The 17,800-nt window shown below is 45.1% G+C and overlaps 3 protein-coding genes across 8 annotated transcripts in view; 2 read left to right on the top strand and 1 right to left on the bottom strand.

Moving 5' to 3' along the window:
• The window catches only part of GABARAPL2 (GABA type A receptor associated protein like 2), a 5,301-nt gene extending 3,613 nt beyond the window's left edge, over window positions 1-1,688 (bottom strand). Inside the window, exons 1-2 of the mRNA XM_065848178.2 lie at window positions 1,570-1,688; window positions 1,258-1,313 (exon numbers count right to left, since the gene is read on the bottom strand). Of these exons, the coding sequence (XP_065704250.2) occupies window positions 1,258-1,313; window positions 1,570-1,603 (90 nt within the window). The 5' untranslated portion in view covers window positions 1,604-1,688. The remainder of the gene's footprint in view (window positions 1-1,257; window positions 1,314-1,569) is intronic.
• TMEM231 (transmembrane protein 231) lies at window positions 1,576-6,753 on the top strand. 3 transcript variants are annotated; one of them, XM_071814496.1, is made up of 7 exons: window positions 1,576-2,193; window positions 2,312-2,481; window positions 3,490-3,618; window positions 4,927-5,070; window positions 5,357-5,438; window positions 5,572-5,682; window positions 6,523-6,753. In XM_071814496.1, exons 1-7 carry the CDS (start codon window positions 1,602-1,604, stop codon window positions 6,705-6,707), a joined length of 1,413 nt encoding a protein of 470 aa, XP_071670597.1. In that variant the 5' UTR covers window positions 1,576-1,601; the 3' UTR covers window positions 6,708-6,753. The 3 variants fall into 3 exon arrangements, with proteins under 3 accessions (XP_071670597.1, XP_071670598.1, XP_065704249.1); XM_065848177.2 differs by having other exon boundaries at window positions 2,023-2,231; XM_071814497.1 differs by having other exon boundaries at window positions 5,572-6,753.
• LOC136107262 (carbohydrate sulfotransferase 5-like) lies at window positions 6,702-17,800 on the top strand. Of its 4 annotated transcripts, none has more exons than XM_065848172.2 (3): window positions 9,611-9,712; window positions 10,093-10,244; window positions 16,160-17,800. In XM_065848172.2, the coding sequence occupies exon 3, from the start codon at window positions 16,188-16,190 to the stop codon at window positions 17,367-17,369; it is 1,182 nt and encodes a 393-aa protein (XP_065704244.1). In that variant the 5' UTR covers window positions 9,611-9,712; window positions 10,093-10,244; window positions 16,160-16,187; the 3' UTR covers window positions 17,370-17,800. The 4 variants fall into 4 exon arrangements, with proteins under 4 accessions (XP_065704243.1, XP_065704244.1, XP_065704247.1 ...); XM_065848174.2 differs by lacking the exon at window positions 9,611-9,712 and adding an exon at window positions 9,772-9,972; XM_065848171.2 differs by lacking the exons at window positions 9,611-9,712; window positions 10,093-10,244 and adding an exon at window positions 6,702-6,803.

Genomic DNA, 17,800 nt, shown 5'->3' with positions numbered 1-17,800 from the left:
GTGTCCTTCTTATGGTGAGGGGCCCAAAACTGCCCCCAGGAAGTGGGGCCTCACCAGCACCTAGTGGCACAATCGCTTCTCTAGTCCTGCTGGCCACACTATTCCTGATACAAGCCAGGATGCTGTTGGCCTTTTTGGCCACCTGGGCACACGCTGGCTCATGTTCGGCCACTGTCACCAACACCCCCAGGTCCTTTTCCACCAGACACTTTCCAGCCACTCTTCCCCGAGCCTGGAGCATTCATGGGGTTGTTGTGACCCAAGTGCAGGACCTGGCACTTGGCCTTGTTAAACCTCAGACAATTGGCCTCGGCCCAATGATCCAGCCAGTCCAGATCCCTCTGTACGGCCTTCCCACCCTTCAGCAGATCAACACTCCCACCCAATTTGGTGTAATCTGCAAACTACCTAAGGGTGCACTCAATCCCTTCATCCAGATTATTGATAAAGAGATTAAACAGAACTGGCTCCAATACTGAGTCCTGGGGACACCACCTGTGACCGGCCACCAACTGGATTTGGCTCTGTTCACCACAACTCTTTGGGCCCGGCCCTCCAGACAGTTCTTTACCCATTGCAGATACACCATCCAGGCCATGAGCTGCAGTTTCTCCAGGAGATGCTGTGGGATACGGTGTCAAAGGCTTTACTGAAGTCTAAGTACACAACATCCACAGCCTTTCCCTCATCTACTAGTTGGGTCACTTTGTCATAGAAGGAGATCAGGTTGGTCAAACAGGACCTGCCTTTCATAAACCCATGCTGACTGGCCCTGATCATATGGTTCTCTTGTATGTGCTGTGTGATGTTACTCAAAATGATCTCCTCCGTGACCTTGCCCAGCACCGAGGTCAGACTGACAGGTCTGTAGGTCCCTGGATCCTCCTTCCAGCCCTTCTTGTTGATGTGCGTCACGTTTCCCACTTCCAGTCAACTGGGACCTCCTCAGTTAGCCAAGATTGCTGATAGATTGTTGGGATATAATTGCCATTAGAAGAAAGCAGGACACTGACAACCATAAACATGCCTAGAAAGTGTTTAGATAGCCAGGCACTCTTGTTTACTTGTCAATATGCACTGGGGCAGAAGGAGGAATGCTGGATTAGTTAGATGTGTTTTGGGCCTCTTTAAAACACCTAAGGCTACAGAAGAGAAGCTGAATTTACTCAGTAGGATCTGATCAAACAGAGGGCAGGATGGAAACAGCTTATTCACCTTTGCTCTAAGTACTTGGGTGAAGCTGGCTCGGTTACTCACCGGGACACGATCAGGGTATTTGGCTCGGATTTTTGCCGACTCGACACATCTGTGCTCTGTGAACAAAACTCGTAATTAGTCGCTGCATAGTAACAGTATCGCCAGCGTCCCAGGCAGAGAGGGCAGTGCCCGCAGGGACCGCGACCGCCTCTCACCCCCCAGGGGTCTTGGGCCGTTCAGCGAGGGCATCCCGCGCACGGCGCCACGCTTCGGCCGGGGCCGCAGGCGGCTGTCCGCCCGGAGACAGGCGAGCGGCTCGGCGAGGCCCCGGGGCAGCGGGGAGGGCAGCGCCTGGCCCGGGCCCACCCTTACCCAGCGCATGGTCCTCCTTGAACATCCACTTCATGGTGCGGGCGGGCGGGAAGCGGAGCCGGCGGCGGCGGGGCCCGGGGGCGCGCAGGCGGGGGCTCGTGCCGGGCCTGTCGCTGTCACGGTCCCTGTCACAACAACAACAGCCACGGCTCGGCAGGCGGGACTTCCGGCTCGTCAGTTCCCTAGCAACCACCCGAAAGACAGCGGGGCGGGATTGGAGCATCCGGGCACTCGGTCACCTGGCGGGTGCGGGGCCGCGCGTCGGCCCCGCTCGGCGCGTTCCAAGTTGCATCTTGGGCTGCGCCGCCGCGGCAGGGGCCTCTTCTCTGTCCCGCTGCCGTTCTCGGGCGCTCTTCCGCCTCACCGCAGCCGTCGGACCCGGAATGCAGCGGTACATTCTCATTGGCTGGCGCTCCCGTGCCCCTTCGGCGTCTCGACGTGCTGATAGGCGCGGCGTCCCGTCAGTTTGGCGCCCCGCCGTTGCCACGGTGAGGGCGCGGGCTGTGGCGGGCGGCTCGCGATGGCCGGCGTGGAGCTGTTCTCGCATCCCGCGCTCCACACACGCTACCGGGCCGGACTCTGCTCCGCCGCGGCGCTGGCGCTGCTGCTCATCGCGGTGCTCACGTACGTGCCGCCGCTGCTGCTGGCCTACCGGAGCCACGGTGAGCGCCACCGGCCCCCCGCGGCGCGCCCCGGCCCGGCCCGGCGCGGTCCTGAGGCTTCGCGCTGTGTCTGCCCGCAGGTTTCTGGCTGAAGCAGAGCGCGTACCGGGAGCAGCCCACGGTGCGGTTTCGGTACGAGGTGCTCTTCGTGGCCACTCTCGGCCCGGGCCCGGGCAGCCTCTTGGCGTGGAGCACCTTCCCAGCGTTCAACAGGCTCCAGGAGGACCGGCTGCGAGTCCCGCTCCTGTCGGTAGGGCTGCCCGAGGCGTGCCCGGCGGCGGCGGGACGGCGGGTGGGAGGGGGCCGGGGATGGGGATGGAGATGGGGCTGGCAGGGCCTGCGAGCAGGCGGCCTGCCCTGCACTGCTGCCTCACCTCGTGTCACAGCAACATTTCTTTGGGACAAATTATTTTTAACCAGTGCAGTTCTACCCCCACTCAGTGTTACAGAATCATTTAGGTTGGAAGACACCGATAAGATCGTCCAGTCAAGCCATTAACCTCACATTATCAAGTCTGCCGCTAAACCGTGTCTCTAAACACCACTGGTGGTTTGCATGAACACATCGGTTTACTTTCCTCAGATTAGTTGTTGTCCTGTCCCCCCAGGGCCATATGGCTCGTCATCTTCTGAATTTTGCAGGGGTTTGTCAGTATCCCCTAGTTTTGAAAGCAGGTGTGTGCTTCCTAAAGCACATAGCCTCTGCTCTGCAGCCCTTACTCCTTCTGAGATTCCGCAGTGGCAGTTATTTTTCTGCATTACCTCTGTTACAAATACTGTTATGCTCCCAAATAGCTGAAGTACTAGGCATTTGTGACATGAAGCTTAGGAAGCCTTGGCTCGCAACCACAAACTGGCATACAAAGGCCATTAAGAGGCAGCTGCAATAGCAAGAGGCAAAAGCCTGACCATCAATCACACATTTGCACAGGATATGGCAGCACTAAGGCATGTTTTGTAGCATGCAAGGGAGGTGGTTGGAAGAGCATAGAGCAAAAGAGACCTTGAAGCATCTGATGAGTTTTCCTTCCCTGGGGGGCATATGGGACATTGTATAACAGACAAAATTGCAGTCTTCTTGCTTGTCTCTAGTCCTGTGTCTATAAAGTCAACCAGCTTTTTATTGCTTTCCTGACTATGCAGTTTATTTGCTTCCTTAGTATGTACATACTACAGTGGTGGATATCCCCTTGGGTTTTACCTCTTTTGTTTTTCTAACAGAAGTTCACATCTTTTAAAAAAAATCTTATTCTTTTAGACTAGAGAAGAAGACAGAAATCAAGATGGCAAAATGGATCAGTTGCATTTTAAATTGGAACTTCCACTACAACCTACAGAGCATGTCGTTGGCGTTCAGCTGATTCTACTCTTTTCCTACCACCTTTATGTGAGCATTTTAGTTTTGTTTGTTGCGACATATAGACCTACTGTAATATTCCAGCAGTGGTTATGCAAAGGATGGAAGAACCTTTCCACATTTGAAATTCCTATCTAAAAGATTTATTTTGCTAACAAATATTTAATTTTCTCCTTCTCTGCTGGGTCATTCCTAGTCTAGCTCTGTTGCATATTTTGATACGTTAGGGTTTTTTTTTTTTTTTTTTTAAGCTGTGTATTCTCTTGGGCTATAGAGCAGCATGGAGAGGGACCGAAATGCACAACAATGGGTGTCAGTGTGAGTGGCATCAGTAAATAACTGAGAGTCTTGTAGAAGGCAGAAGGATGTGCATTGTTACATACTGCTGTGTCTTGACATAACCAGATAGTTTCAACAGCCTAAAACTCCATAGATTTTGCTTACTTGACAGCTCTTGAAACAATGGTAATCATAAGCCAGGATCTTCTGTATGTTATAACTGGGAAGGGGAAAGAAGTGTTACAGGGAGAAAGGAAAATTAAATTATGCTTCCATTGTATCTCAGGTGGCAGTGCAATTAATTCCTAAAGCAGTGAGTAAAACATTAGAACCCACAGATGCATCTTTTCGGAGCAGTAGCATAGAGCTGTGTTGGATGCAGCCACAGAGAAATTTTACCAGGGAGGTGAAGCTTAATTTATCCAAGAGAGTCTTGCTGATTGCAGATGGACAAGCATAACAAGTATAGTTGTGTGCTGTAGAAAACATTCTTAAACCTATGAAACCCACAGTAAATACATGGCAGTCCTAAATTTACTCTGAAGTATTAGGTCAGTGATTAATATCAGAGTTGCAGTATTTGTAACACCTTTGTTTTACATAAACGTTAAAATTTTTCATTCAGATGAAGTGCTTGGTAAGGGCTAAGGAACTCCTTGTTTGGCCCTTGTTACAGAGCAGGAGTCCTTAGCTGGCTTTGCCTGCTGTTTTAAAGTGTGTCTCCAATGAATGCATTTGGTCATCTTGCTGCTTTTCATGTATCACGGCAAGTCAGTTCTTTCTGTCATTAGCCACAGACTGTTGGACTTAACTGAACTTCCTGTGGAACTCTGTTTGGTTTATAAAGTTAACTAACAACTAAGGTAGTTCACTTTTTTAAGAAAAGCAATTTGCATTTCTTATTTTGTGTTCCCTTGTTTAGACTAATGTGAAAATATGAAACTTGTGAGTCAGAAAAAAATCAAATCCATGCAGAAAATCTGTAGATACAAAGAGGTAGAAAAATTTGTTGTGTTCCCTCCTCCTTAAGTTATTTTTTTCTTGTGTTCACCATTTCAGAGAATGTCAGCGTTTGTAATGCAGAGCATGGCTTTTCTTCAGTTTTTTTCTCCAGTGCCAGGGTCTCAGCTCTTTATGAATGGAGACCTGAAATTGAACCAGAGGCAATTACTTCACCATTGTGGACTGGATACCAGATACAATGTGAGGACATTTTTTTCCTTCCCCATCAACTTCCCCTCCTCATTATCCTCCTAGTACCATAGGTGACACCGTCATTATTTCTACTTCTGCACAGGGTGGACTGTAAAACTTTGGAACTGGTATTTTCTTGTTAGGCTTAAAAGTGGAAGAGATTATTCTGCCAAGATGTTCAGTCTGATGTTTATGTGCATTCCTTCAAGGGCATGGGTACTTTGCATGGGAAACTCAGCAGAATTACTTTCTTGAAGAGTGGACAAATAACGCAAGTATCTCCTTGTTCTAATAGGTGTCTGTGGTCAATGGCACGAGTCCTTTTGCGAGTGACTATGATCTAACAAACATAATTGCAGCATATTGGGATAGAAATGGTAAGCCTGAACGTGTAGTGGTGAATCACAGGACAGCAGTAGTTAGTGTATTGGCAGCTGTTCTGTGAGGATTTGAGTTCTGTGTTAAGACTGAAAAGCCCTTTAACCTGGACGTTTCCTTTCCCTGTTTTAGTGACAACAGTGTTTTCAGATCCCAACCCTGTTTGGATGACTGGAAGAGCAGCAGATGCACCATTTATCATTAACGCCACTATTCGTTACCCGGTGGAAGTTATCTTATATCCTTTGAAAACTGCATAAACTGTGACATAACTGGGTTGCGTTATTTGGGCCTTAACAGTTTTCATTTGGCTGGTATGTGTTCTTCTGGACTTGCTACTAAACTTTTCCTTTGTTAGCTAAACAAATGCTGTAGGATTATTTGCCCATTCCTCCAGTCTGTTCTATTTGCATAACCACTTTTTGTCTTTCTCTAGTGGGAATCTGTTGCTTCTCAGCTGTACTAAACTGGTCTTTGAGACAGTTTCTTAGCAATTCACAGTGAATATCTTTATTAAGTCTTGCTTCACCTGCTGTCCCAGTCTGTCAGAGATGCCACAAGTAATGTGTGATAACGTATTCTGTGACCTAAAGCAAACCATTAGAAATCTGTGTGCAAGGTAAGGTCAGCCCCACAGTGAATGTGGCAAATCTGTTACAAGCGCAGACAGACAGGAATTTTTTGTTTTCTACAAAATAATTCTTTGTTCGTTGTGTTCTTTACTTATTTTCTCAGACAAGAACAAGCCTATGTTTAAAGGAATCTGTATGGAGCACATTTCTTACGAAATTTGTTTACTGAGTATTACCAATAATTACTTCCTGGTGAGTCAGGGACAAAATAGGCACTTTCCACTTAACTGGTTTAAATGTATTATAGGACAGACGTTATCTGCAGCCTCTGTTATATGCTATGGTGAAAGGCTTTCAGGGGTTTCTGTGGCTCAAAGGCTTTGTATTTGCTACACAAACTGATGTCTTAATGAGTTTTGTGCCTTTCCACCTCCAAGTTTCTTTGCTTTGTTATTGCAGTGATAGTATCAGAAGCTTCTTCGTTAACACGCCTTGACTTTCTTTAAATATCAGCCAGGATTTTGGGAAATGATTAAATTTGCCTGGATTCAATATGTCAGCATTCTCCTTATCTTTCTTTGGGTGTTTGGTAGGATTAAAATGTTTGTATTCCAGAACCAGGTGTTGACTACAATTCCAATATCGCCAGTTCTGCCAGTGTCTCCAGTCCTGACCTACAAACAGCACCAGTCCTGAGGAGATGCCTGAGAACACTTTAAAATAAATGCAGTTCAAAAATAGATACCTGCTTTTATTCTGTAAACACTTTTTACTTCAGAAGAACAGAACTTTGTAAGTATGTTCCGTACGTGCTTCCCTTTTAAAATACATGTTCGTTCATCTATTTTTTCTGGGAACGCTGCTTTGACACTGAAAATTTTAATGTTTTTGACAGTTTTAAAGAAGAGCCTAGTTTTTTTCTGCAACTGAAACACACTTCAAAAAACAGTAGAAAGCAATAAGGCTGCTTTTTGCATTATCTTAGTTTTGCTAAACACTGAAGACCGCAAATAATATGCTAACAGTAATGACATAAGCCATTTTTACTGTATTGTAAATTAATTCACGGCTGAGCTAGAGTTCTGTCAAGAGCTTTTTGTTTATGCATTTATGGGCATTATGAAAGGAAAAAAAAGGCAATGTGAAAAAATGTGTGGATAAGTTAGTGTCAGAGCCACACTTCTGTAACTGTGACTATTCATGCTAACTGATTTAGTTATTCAATACAATGATGGATAAATTCAAGGTTGATGTGAGAAACAGGGTTGTGGGTGATACTGTCTGCAAGGTTTGCGCAATCATTTACTACTGTAGCACGAGACCATTAACTGTGAGTTTGGAATAGTAAAACAGGGAAGCCTAGTATTTGTTTAAAGAAAATGAACAAAAAGAATTACCAGAGAAGCTTCAGAGTTCCAAAGCAAGTGAATAATTACTTTTGGAATTTAAATGGTAATTTAGAACAGATAAAAATTAAGTCAATTATACCCACCTGGTGAGCACTGAAAGGCTATGTCCCTTCATCTTGAGGGGAGGTGGTGGCAGGGAAGATTATTTAATTTTTTCTCTTTCTGGGTTTACTTTTTATGGCAGATAAGCTTGAAAGGGAAAACAACTAAGTTTCAATTGTTTTCAGTTTTGTAGTTAAGATTTCATTCTAACAAAGCAGCGTTATGGCAGGAGAGTCTAAAACAATTCTAGATGCTAGGTAACAAAATTCTGAGTGTCTTAGTTCTCTTGAGCTGTTGGGACGTGGTGTGGCTATGAAATGTGAAAAAGCAACTTGTACAGCAGTAGCCCATCTTTTGTCCGTTGTCCTCTAGAATTCAACATCCTGGCAGTTTGGAGGTCTGCCTATTCCTTCTTCTCTTCTCCTTCTCAAAATGGCCAGTTTATACGTGCTGGATGGACTCCAGCCTATTCTTGAGTGAAACTGAAACACTAATGTGGGGAGCCACGTCTTGGTTATTCAACACATTTTTGTGAAACTTACATGCGAGTTGTAAATTATTGCAAGGAGCATTTGCTGTATACACATACATATATTTTTGTTGTTGTTGTTTTAAGTCTTGTGTTTGCTTTTTGATCTCCCAAGTCTGTACCTGGCAGCCTGGGATTGTGTCAGAGTGCACGGAGTCACAACTCTCTACCACTTTTTAGTGTTTCTAGGCACTACACAGGGTGAATGAAGGGGCTGGGAGCTTGTTTCCCCACTATCTCAAGCTTATGTAGAGCTGGCCTGCTGTAGTCCCAGCTCTTCTCCCTTGCAGTGCTTATAGTGCTTGAGTAACTGTGTTAGTTCAGCGAGTTCGCTATGGTGAAGATAATCTTTACCAAATATACTGACTTTTCCAGACAAAGTTCCCTGAATTAATTTGGTATGTGTCTGCACAAGCATTAGGGTGGGCATAAGAGAGAGAACTCTCTGGGCAGATCACAGAAGCCCATTTTAAGGGTTTGAGCTATAGAAATCCCACAAAAAATGGAACGCATAACAGACGTGCAAGCTGAGCAGAAGGCTGTTCAAGGTAGCAACTGGAACATGAAAGAAAATAATGCCAGAAAACCACAATAATACTGGGAGACTCCATTATCTCTCTGTCATTTTTCTTTCCTGTTGTATCCTTCCACATTAAGACAAATGGCACTGTTCAGAGCAACAGTTCAGTGAACGCATGTGAGAAAAATTATGAGGGTCAGGTTCAGAAAATACAGAGGAAAATAATAGTGTTTTATTTTCCTTTAGAATGAAAAAGCTGGAAAAAATCCTCAGCAGTAATTTAAGAGAACTATTTAAGTTAAAAGGTGGAAATAAAAAACTCCATTGCCTCAATTTCTTTTGAAAGATGCGTATTTCGCAACTGGGTTGAGTGCAGTGTGAAAAAAGCAGTAAAGGCAGATATTACAGCAGGGAAAAAATGCTGTTTGTGATACCTCTGCTGTGCTTAACTTGCTGCATCACTTTTATATTGACCATGGCTCTTGGTTTATAGTTCTGACTCCTTTTTCAAGCTTGGAGAGGCATTCTACTTCTGTAAATAACCAAGCAATTAAAAAACAAAAAAAATAAAAGATTTCACAGCTCAAGCAATAAACTGGAGTGCAAGGAAAAAATACCTGAGAATCTACTGTAACTAGCATTAGAGGCTCCCTGTAAGGACTCTTCCTTCGGCAGCAGAAAATGATGTAAAAATACCACTGCAGTCCACTGTGCTGCTACTACACACGTCTGTGTACAGATATACCAGAGAGCAACCTAAATGCTGTTCACTGGGGAAGGAGAGAGGCAAGTAAACCTGATTTCTCTAAGTGGCTCTGTAAGAGGAAGAAATTCAGTAGCTGTTTGAAAGTCCTGTACCGAAATAAAAGTGGGGGTGTGGACGTGTAAGAGCCCTGCTTCATGCGGTTTTTAGGGGTGATGCTCGGGTGAAAGGAACCACCTCAATGCTTATTTCTGAACTAGCCAAGCAGCTGGGGGCGGGGGGAGGACCCTTCGGTTCTCTTCGCCAGACGCGGGCAGGATGCGGCGGGGGCGGGCCGGGGGGCCAGCCGGAGGGAAGCGGTAGCGGCGGGCGGGCGTGGCAGGCGGGCCCGGAGCGCTGAGGGGGCGGGGGCGGAGGCGAAGGAGGAGAGGCAGTGGAGTGGCCTTGGCCACGGGCCGGGCGGCGCAGTCGGCTGGGAGATGCAGCGGGACACCTCTGGTGAGGCTGCCGGGCGCAGCCGCGGGCAGGCCGTTGCAGGGGCTCCGCCGGCCGTAGTGGAGCGGGAGGGTGCTGCGGGGGGCGCGGGAGGGGCGGCCTCTGCTAAGCTGCGCCTTTGCCTGGGGATGCTCCGGCTGCGGGGCGGATCGACTCCTTCCGCGGCTCCTCCCGCTGCCCCGGCGCCTCAGCCACGTCTGAAAGCGGCTCTTTGTCTCTCTGGGCAGCTCGGATCCGCGGCGGTGCCGGGAGGCGGTGGGAAGGTACGGGCCGGCCCGGGGGGAGGGTTGTCCCCACAGGGCTCCTGGTCCCTGTCGGCGAGCCAGGCGATGACAGACCTTTTTTATTCGGTATCTAACAACAGTGTCTACAATCGTTTGCAGTGCGTTTCAGGGGATGTTTTAAAGCCGTTCGCACACGCCCCTGCTCGTGCTGCTGAAGTAGCGGCGGTACCTGCTGCGGCAGCCGCCGCGGAGCTGATGTCGCACAGTCCCGAGCCGGGCGTTGCTTGACGGGCAGTCAACTGTTGACAGAGGTAAAGCTCTTGAAAAACAGCCTTTTTGCCTCCTTTCTCCCCTCCCGCCCCCCGAGAACATGGCCGATCCGGGTTAAGGTGGATTTGTTTGTTGGAAGCTGGTGAAATCGGATGCTTTAGGTAACATTTCCCGTCATTCCGGGAAACCCTTTTCATTTTTCTGCTACTGTGTTTAACCTGTGTTTCTAGGTGAGAGTGACATACCAGACAAAGAATTTGTCGTTAGTTGAAGCGGTTGCCTCAGTGGGCACACAGGGCACACCTCAAGCCGTTCGTCCTCAGGCTGTTTGAATTTGAGGACGCTATTGTACCAGCGCAGGTGAAGTCTCAAATAAGTGAATAGCATACAGGCACTCTCGGTGTCTCTTTGTCACTCCAGTTGTGCCAACCTTAAAAATAGCTAAAGTTCCTAAAAAAACTGTAACACAGCAGACCTCGTTTCTTGAACACTGGTAATTCTAGTATATGAAGACATTTTGTGATCTTCAGCTGCATTGCATGGAGAAATAGGTGGTGTAGGGCTCAATACTGTAATCTAACTCCAAACAATATTAAGGAAAAAAAAAAGCCCAGTAACTTTTTTTAAAAAATTTTTTTTCTGGTCAGATAATGAAATCTATGGTATGTTTAATTGTATTACAAAGTATGTAAGCTTTATGATTACCTGAAAGCAACTCTTCCGATCTCATTTTCCACTAGATTGTAAAAGGAAGTACATTTTCAAAGGATGGATTAATGCTATCAGCTGGAATGCTAATATAATGTCAGAATTCAGAACTGCTGAATGGTTGGGGTTGGAAGGGGCCTCTGGAGATCATCTAGTCCAACTCCCTTGCTAACGCAGGGTCACTGGAGCAGATCACACAGGTGGGTCCAGGCGGGTTTGAATGTCTCAGAGGAGACTCCACACCCACTCTGGGCAGCCTGGTCCAGGCTCTGGCACCTCACAGCAAGGAAGTTTCTCCTCATGGTCAGATGGAACCTCCTGTGTTTCAGTCTGTGCCCGCTGCCCTTCATCCTGTTGTTGGGCACCATTGGAAAGAGTCTGGTCCATCCTCTTGACATCTACTCTTGAGATATTTGTAAGCATTGATAAGATCCTCTCTCAGCCTCTCCAGCTGAACAGGCTCAGCTCTCTCAGCCTTTCCTCATGAAAAAGATGCTCCAGACCCCTCAGCGTCTTTGTAGCTCTAGCTGGACTCCCTCTAGTAATTCCGTGTCCTTCTTAAATTGGGGAGCCCAGAACTGGACCCGGTGCTGCAGATGGGGCCTCACCAGGCAACGCAGAGGGGGAAGACAACATCTGGTAATGTCTGATTACAGTACATGTGCTGTACTTTGTACATGTGCTGTACTTTGTACATGTGCTGTACTTTGTACATGTGCTGTACTTTTTATTATTTTGGTTCCATTTTCACTATTACGTTAAAAAAATTAAGCAGGCTTATTAACTCTTCCAACTCTTTAGCAATGATCAGCTCTTGGAAAGACTTAACTCTTTTTGAAGTACTAGTGGCACCCTCCAAACTGTCTTTTTCTTCCCCAAAGACCAATCTGTATATTGTTGGTGATGCAGTAAGCTTCGCCTTGTTGAAGATGTGTCATTTCTAGCTGTGGAAGAACACTAGAAAGTGAGATTTTGTCAGCTGGGTGATTATAGCAGGAATTACTAGTAATATTGTGCATTTTTCTTGGACCGGCTTTGTCACATTCCTGCATTTCACTTTTTTTTAGCAACAAACTGTTTTTCTAATGTTAGCTCATAGAAGCCATTCTAGTAGTGGCCGCATTGGTGCGATGTCTTGTATGTGAACTATGTAGTGAATAAACTTCTCGATAAGGTATAGTAGACCTTGAGGTGATCTTTGTGTATCATGCCATGCACAAACATTTTTCTGTTATTTCTATAAAATGCACAGTGACATTTACGATTACCATTCTTTTCAGAGTCAGTACTGAGGTGCTTTGTTTTTTTAAATATACAAATGATACTTAGATTCAGCTCATATGATTGCTCTGAAAGTCAGCATTTAGAGTATAAAAAGTGTACAGGACAAAATCACCTTTGACTAGCAAAAGTTTGAGCACATAATATAGTTGAAGTAATTTCTGTGTCATCTATAGACTTTGGCTTTAAAAGTGCTGCAAAACCTGTTTTAAATGGAAGTGTGCTGGAACTCTTCTCAGACACAAAATGACTGGGGAAGACTGTTGACAAAGACAGCTAAGATTCAGTTGCTCAGAAGTCTTTTTAGGGGAGCAGGTACTTGTAATTCTTCTCTCAGTTGTTTTGCTTTATTCCAGCCAGATTTTTCAGTCTTCCTGCAGCAGACCCAGACCTGTATGTCCGAGGGAGTCTTTCATCCCAGCTTTCTGTCCTAAGCTCGAAAGTGCCCATGTTTCTTTACAGCTCTAATGTGAGGCACTCTTTCTACAGCCTTTTTTGGCATCCCAGAAAAGAATGAGCAGCTAATAGGAGGGTCTTACGGTGTGTGTGTGAGGGGGTTGGTTGTTTATATTGGGTTTTGTGGGTTTGTTTGTTTGGTTTGGCTTGGTTTTTTTAGCTATGAAGGTTTTTTTAATTATTATTTACTAGGTCAGTTCAGGTTGAATTCTGTAATGAAAGGAAGTTTACTGAGCAGTTGTGCTTCTTTCAGTGCTAACCTGCAAAGATCTGGATACTTGATTCCAACACTACTTGTCTTTTGGGACAAACAAAAGCCCCTGAAAATGTTAAAAAAACTGATCATCTGCTGAACAGTTTATTTCTTTCCTCCTCCATTCTTTTCTACCATTCTGCGTCTGAAAAACGCTCTGTTCAGAAAACAAACTTTGGGGTCAATACTACTGCTCACTGTATTTTTACCCACTCTGGTAAATCGGATAGCTTTTTGTAATGTATCTGGTCTCTTGGCAAGCAATGGCAGTTGGTAGCGACCCCCTGCAGCTCAGTATTCTATCAGAGACAGTTTAAGTGATGAAGAAAATCATTGCTCTGTTGGACAGTTTGTGTAATTAATTTCCTTTGCACAATATGTAAGAATAGTTATTGTGGGGCAGACCCAGGCTCAGCTAGTCCAGGATCTTGTTTCCATTAGTAGCCGTGAGCACACAAGCCCAGTGACAGAGCTTGAGTCAGGACTGTCAACTAAACCATATGTGCAGATGCTTTTCAGATCACATTTGGACATTTGTATTGGCTTGTGAATAGATTATTCTGTCTCAATAATTTGTTAGGATTAGGCTTGATTATTCTGCTGTTAGCAGAGCTTCCCCTGAAGAAATAGTATCACAAAAGAAGCAATACTACTTTCACAGAAAAGGAATATCATTGTAACTGTTATAAAAATAATTTATGCTTGGCAGTATTCATTATGTACAAAAGCATGTATTGTGATACCACTAAATATTGTAGTACTTCAGGTGTCTCAGCTGAGAGGTGTGGAAGCATGGAGTGCTCTGTGCTGCAACTTGATGTCCCTCACAGGACCTTTTTCTGCCTCTCGTGGCTTCCTCGCCACTTCTGGTCTGTCTGACTTCATGGGTAGATGAGGAGGTGCTTGCTGGAGGATTTGGCTTGGAGATAGCAGCTGAAGTGGCAGTAGTGCCAGGACATCTGTCCCGTCTGGTGGGTGTCCCTGTCGCGCCGCGTTCTCAGCCGGCAGGCCAGCTCTGGGCAGGCGGGTGCCGCCGCCGCTGTGGGCGGGAGGCGGGAACGGGCCCGGCGGCCCTGAGGGAACGAGGCCCGCAGCTGGGGGAGGGCTGTGCGGAGAGAGGGGAGGCAGGCTGGTGCTTCACCTGGGAACTAATGGCGTTCTGGCCTGCTGCCTTTCCGTGCTGAAAGAGCTGCCTAACAGCACCCTCTGGTGAGTCCCGCAGAGAAATAAACAGACGATCAGAAGGAGCAGCCTGGATCACAAGGTCCTGTCTCTCACGATTAAGGCAATGATAGAATGTAATCTACTCAGTACATTTATAAATACCTATATGTATATAATATTCAGCAACTTTGTGAGGAGGTGATTCTTCAGGGTATTCAAAACCTGCTTCTGCCTCAGCTAACATTTGTCAAAAATCATGAAAGAGCTTGATGGGTTTTGCACATTAAAGGGGTCTGAGTTAACTGCAGAATGCAGCTGCAAATGGTAAAAGGGTATTTACATGCAAATAGAATTACATGTGCCCAGTGTGAGAAATGCAGAAATAAAAGGCACCGTTTACAGAGAAAATCTGGTGAACTGGATATGTATTTGGTCTCATGCACTGAAAACGGCACAAGAGAATATTCTTACATATGCTGGTCTGGGGCTCCTCCACTCTCTTTCCCTTCTATGCTTTTTTATTCCCTACCTTCTTCCAACTCCAGTGCTGGTCTGTGCTTTGCTGAGTTGTCTCAATGCTAAAAAGCTAGGTCAAGAAAAACAAGCAGGTAGCTTTCTTCCAAGCTAGCAGACTGTCTAATAAACATTGGGACTATGTAAGAGACCCTTAGGGGGCCATGGGTCTCATCCTAGATGGTGCTAATGCTGTCATACATCATGGATATTTGCGCGGAGTGAATGGGAATGTGGAACCACTGGAAAAAAGGGCCTTGTATCAGTGGGAGCACAGCCACCAAAAACTATGTGATAACCTTGGTTTTAGAGATAAACGAATGCTGTTGCTAAGCTGGAGAAACAGATTGTATGTTGAAGTAGGGAACATAAAAAACAGTAAAAAGGCATTTTTAGCTGAGTGGTTATAAACTAGAGTGGATGTAAAGAGTATACAGAACTTTGTGTCCAAAGAAGAGCAATGGAGCTGGTGAGGGGCTGGAGCACAAGTGTGATGGGAGCGGCTGAGGGAGCTGGGGGGTTCAGCTGGAGAACAGGAGCTGAGGGGAGACCTTCTGATCTCTGAACTGCCTGAAAGGAGCTTGGAGCATGGAGGGTGTTGGTCTCTTTTCTCGAGTAACAAGTGATAGGATGAGAGGTAACAGTCTCAGGTTGCACCAGGAGAGGTTTAGATTGGAAAGTAGGAACAATTTCTTCCTGGAAAGGGCTGTCGGGCATTGGAACAGGCTGCCCAGGGTAGTGGTGGAGTCACCATCCCTGGAGGTGTTCAAAAGACACATAGATGGGACATGGTTTAGTGGTGGACTTGGCAGTGTTGGGTTAATGATTGAGCTTGATGATCTTAAAGGTCTTTTCCAACCTAAATGATTCCACAATTATGTATCTTACAAGTGAGAGATGGTACTTTGGGAGAAAAACTTCCACTGTCAGGTTAGTACCTTACTCATTTGCCTTGCTCTCTTTACAACATACTGCATGATACAGAAGATAGATGCTTTTATTGACTCCTTTTTTATACTCAGCTCGTAGTCTACTCTTTTTCTTGTCTTACATACAAAGGTTTAGTAGCAAAATTGTGTTAATTTAATATAGAACACATTTATTTATATTGTGAAGAGACATTCAGGCAGTTAAAGGAACCAAAACTGTCAGTTTTTACTATCTCTTACATTTGACCATTTATTTCAGCTTTTGGTACTGATTAATAGTGTTTTTGATGTTGCATTAGGGTGGCGTTAAGAACTTAATGCATTTATTATGTCAAATGAATGTGTATCTGTGTTTGCTATTCTGCATGGTTTACTTTCAAGAGTCTGAAGTGTGTTGATATATGTACCTTTCACTGTAACAAGAAAAAAAAAGTGTCACACATTACTTTATTACTTTATTTCAGTTTCCGACACCTGTCACCTGCAGATGACCATCTCCCAATACCACTGATTAAGGAAGTAAATAGTTCCAAATACATATATGCATATTTTAAGAAAGGTTTTACTAATGCAAGAGTTTGTGTGGTATAAGTTTTATAATTATTGTGCCATATGGGCAGTGGTTCACCAGCATTTTCCTTTTCTTTTTCAGCTGCTTTTGTCATTTTTCCTCAACGAGAATGGCAAGGATTCGGATTCCTAGCACAGTCATTATACTTTTTGTTGCGGTTCAGACTGGATTCTTACTCTTCATGTATGCCCGGTACAGCAGCTTCATGCCTCAGCCTGAGGAGAAACCATCTCAAGTTCACATCCTCATTCTCTCCTCCTGGCGGTCTGGATCTTCTTTTGTCGGTCAACTTTTCAGCCAGCACCCCAGCGTCTTCTACCTGATGGAGCCTGCGTGGCACGTGTGGGTTACGATGTACCAGAACAGTGCCAAGGTCTTGCACATGGCGGTGCGGGACCTAGTCCGGTCGGTGTTTCTGTGTGACATGTCTGTGTTTGATGCTTACATGCCTTGGAAAAGAAACTTATCAGATCTTTTCCAGTGGGCAGTGAGTCGGGCTCTGTGTTCAGCTCCTGCTTGTGACTCCTTTCAGCGTACTGACATAACCAGTGAAATGGCATGCAAGACTCTTTGTGGACGGTACCCATTTAGCAAGGTGGAGGAAGCCTGTAAAACTTACAGCCATGTTGTCATCAAGGAGGTTCGGTTCTTTGACCTGAAGGTCCTTTACCCACTTCTCACTGATCCATCCCTGAATCTCAAAATTATTCACTTGGTCCGTGACCCCAGGGCAGTCGTCAAGTCACGGGAACAATCGGTCAAAGCATTAGCCCGCGACAATGGGATTGTTCTAAGTACCAATGGCACTAAAGTGGAAGACAGCAAGTACAAAGTAATGCAAGAGATTTGTAGAAGTCATGTTCAGATTTATGAAACAGCTACTCTAAAACCACCTGGTTTCCTTAAGGATCGCTACTTAATGATCCGTTTTGAAGATCTGGTCAGAGATCCATTATCAGAAATCTCAGAAATGTATAAATTTGCAGATCTTAGTTTGACCCCCACACTCAAAAGCTGGATCTATAACATTACACATGGACAGGGACCAGGAAAAAAAAAAGAAGCCTTCAAAATCACATCTCGAGATGCAGTTAGTGTTTCACAGGCCTGGAGAAATATTCTTTCCTTCCAAAAAATTAAGAAAATACAGGAAGTTTGTAAAGGTGCTATAAACATGCTTGGCTATCAGCTGGTGGATTCAGAAAAAGAACAAAGAGATTTGTCATTGGATTTAGTGTTGCCAAGACGACAAAATCAATTCAGTTGGTCATCATTTAATCCAAAGCACTGAGACATTATTTTTGAGAGATCTAGGATTCGGGAGAGGGTGCAGATGGTTAAGTATCTGTCTACTGTGCAACATATGGGTAACTTGAAAATACTTGGCTGGTGAGTTTAACTGTCTTTCTGTCTGTTGGTTTTCTGTAATGGAAGGAGTTTTGTTTTCTTTTTTTTTCTTAATCCAGAGTATTCTATACCGCAAAAAGAAACAAAAAGCATGAGAAATGCCACAAGATAGTTGTCAGGTTGCAAATTTGCAGCTGATCTGTGCTGTTCTCAGCATTGTTTTAAAAACGTAATTTAAGAACTTTCTATTAAAAAATGAATCGTCAAGTATGTGTTCGTTCATTGATAACAGCTTCTGTTTTCATGTTTTAAATGTTTAACAATTTCAGTTCTTAATTAATATAAATGCAGCAAAGTAGAAATTTTCTTCCACAA

The sequence above is a fragment of the Patagioenas fasciata genome, chromosome 13, assembly GCF_037038585.1.
Source record: "Patagioenas fasciata isolate bPatFas1 chromosome 13, bPatFas1.hap1, whole genome shotgun sequence".
NCBI lineage: Eukaryota > Metazoa > Chordata > Aves > Columbiformes > Columbidae > Patagioenas > Patagioenas fasciata.
This window is presented reverse-complemented; position numbering and strand designations above follow the sequence as displayed.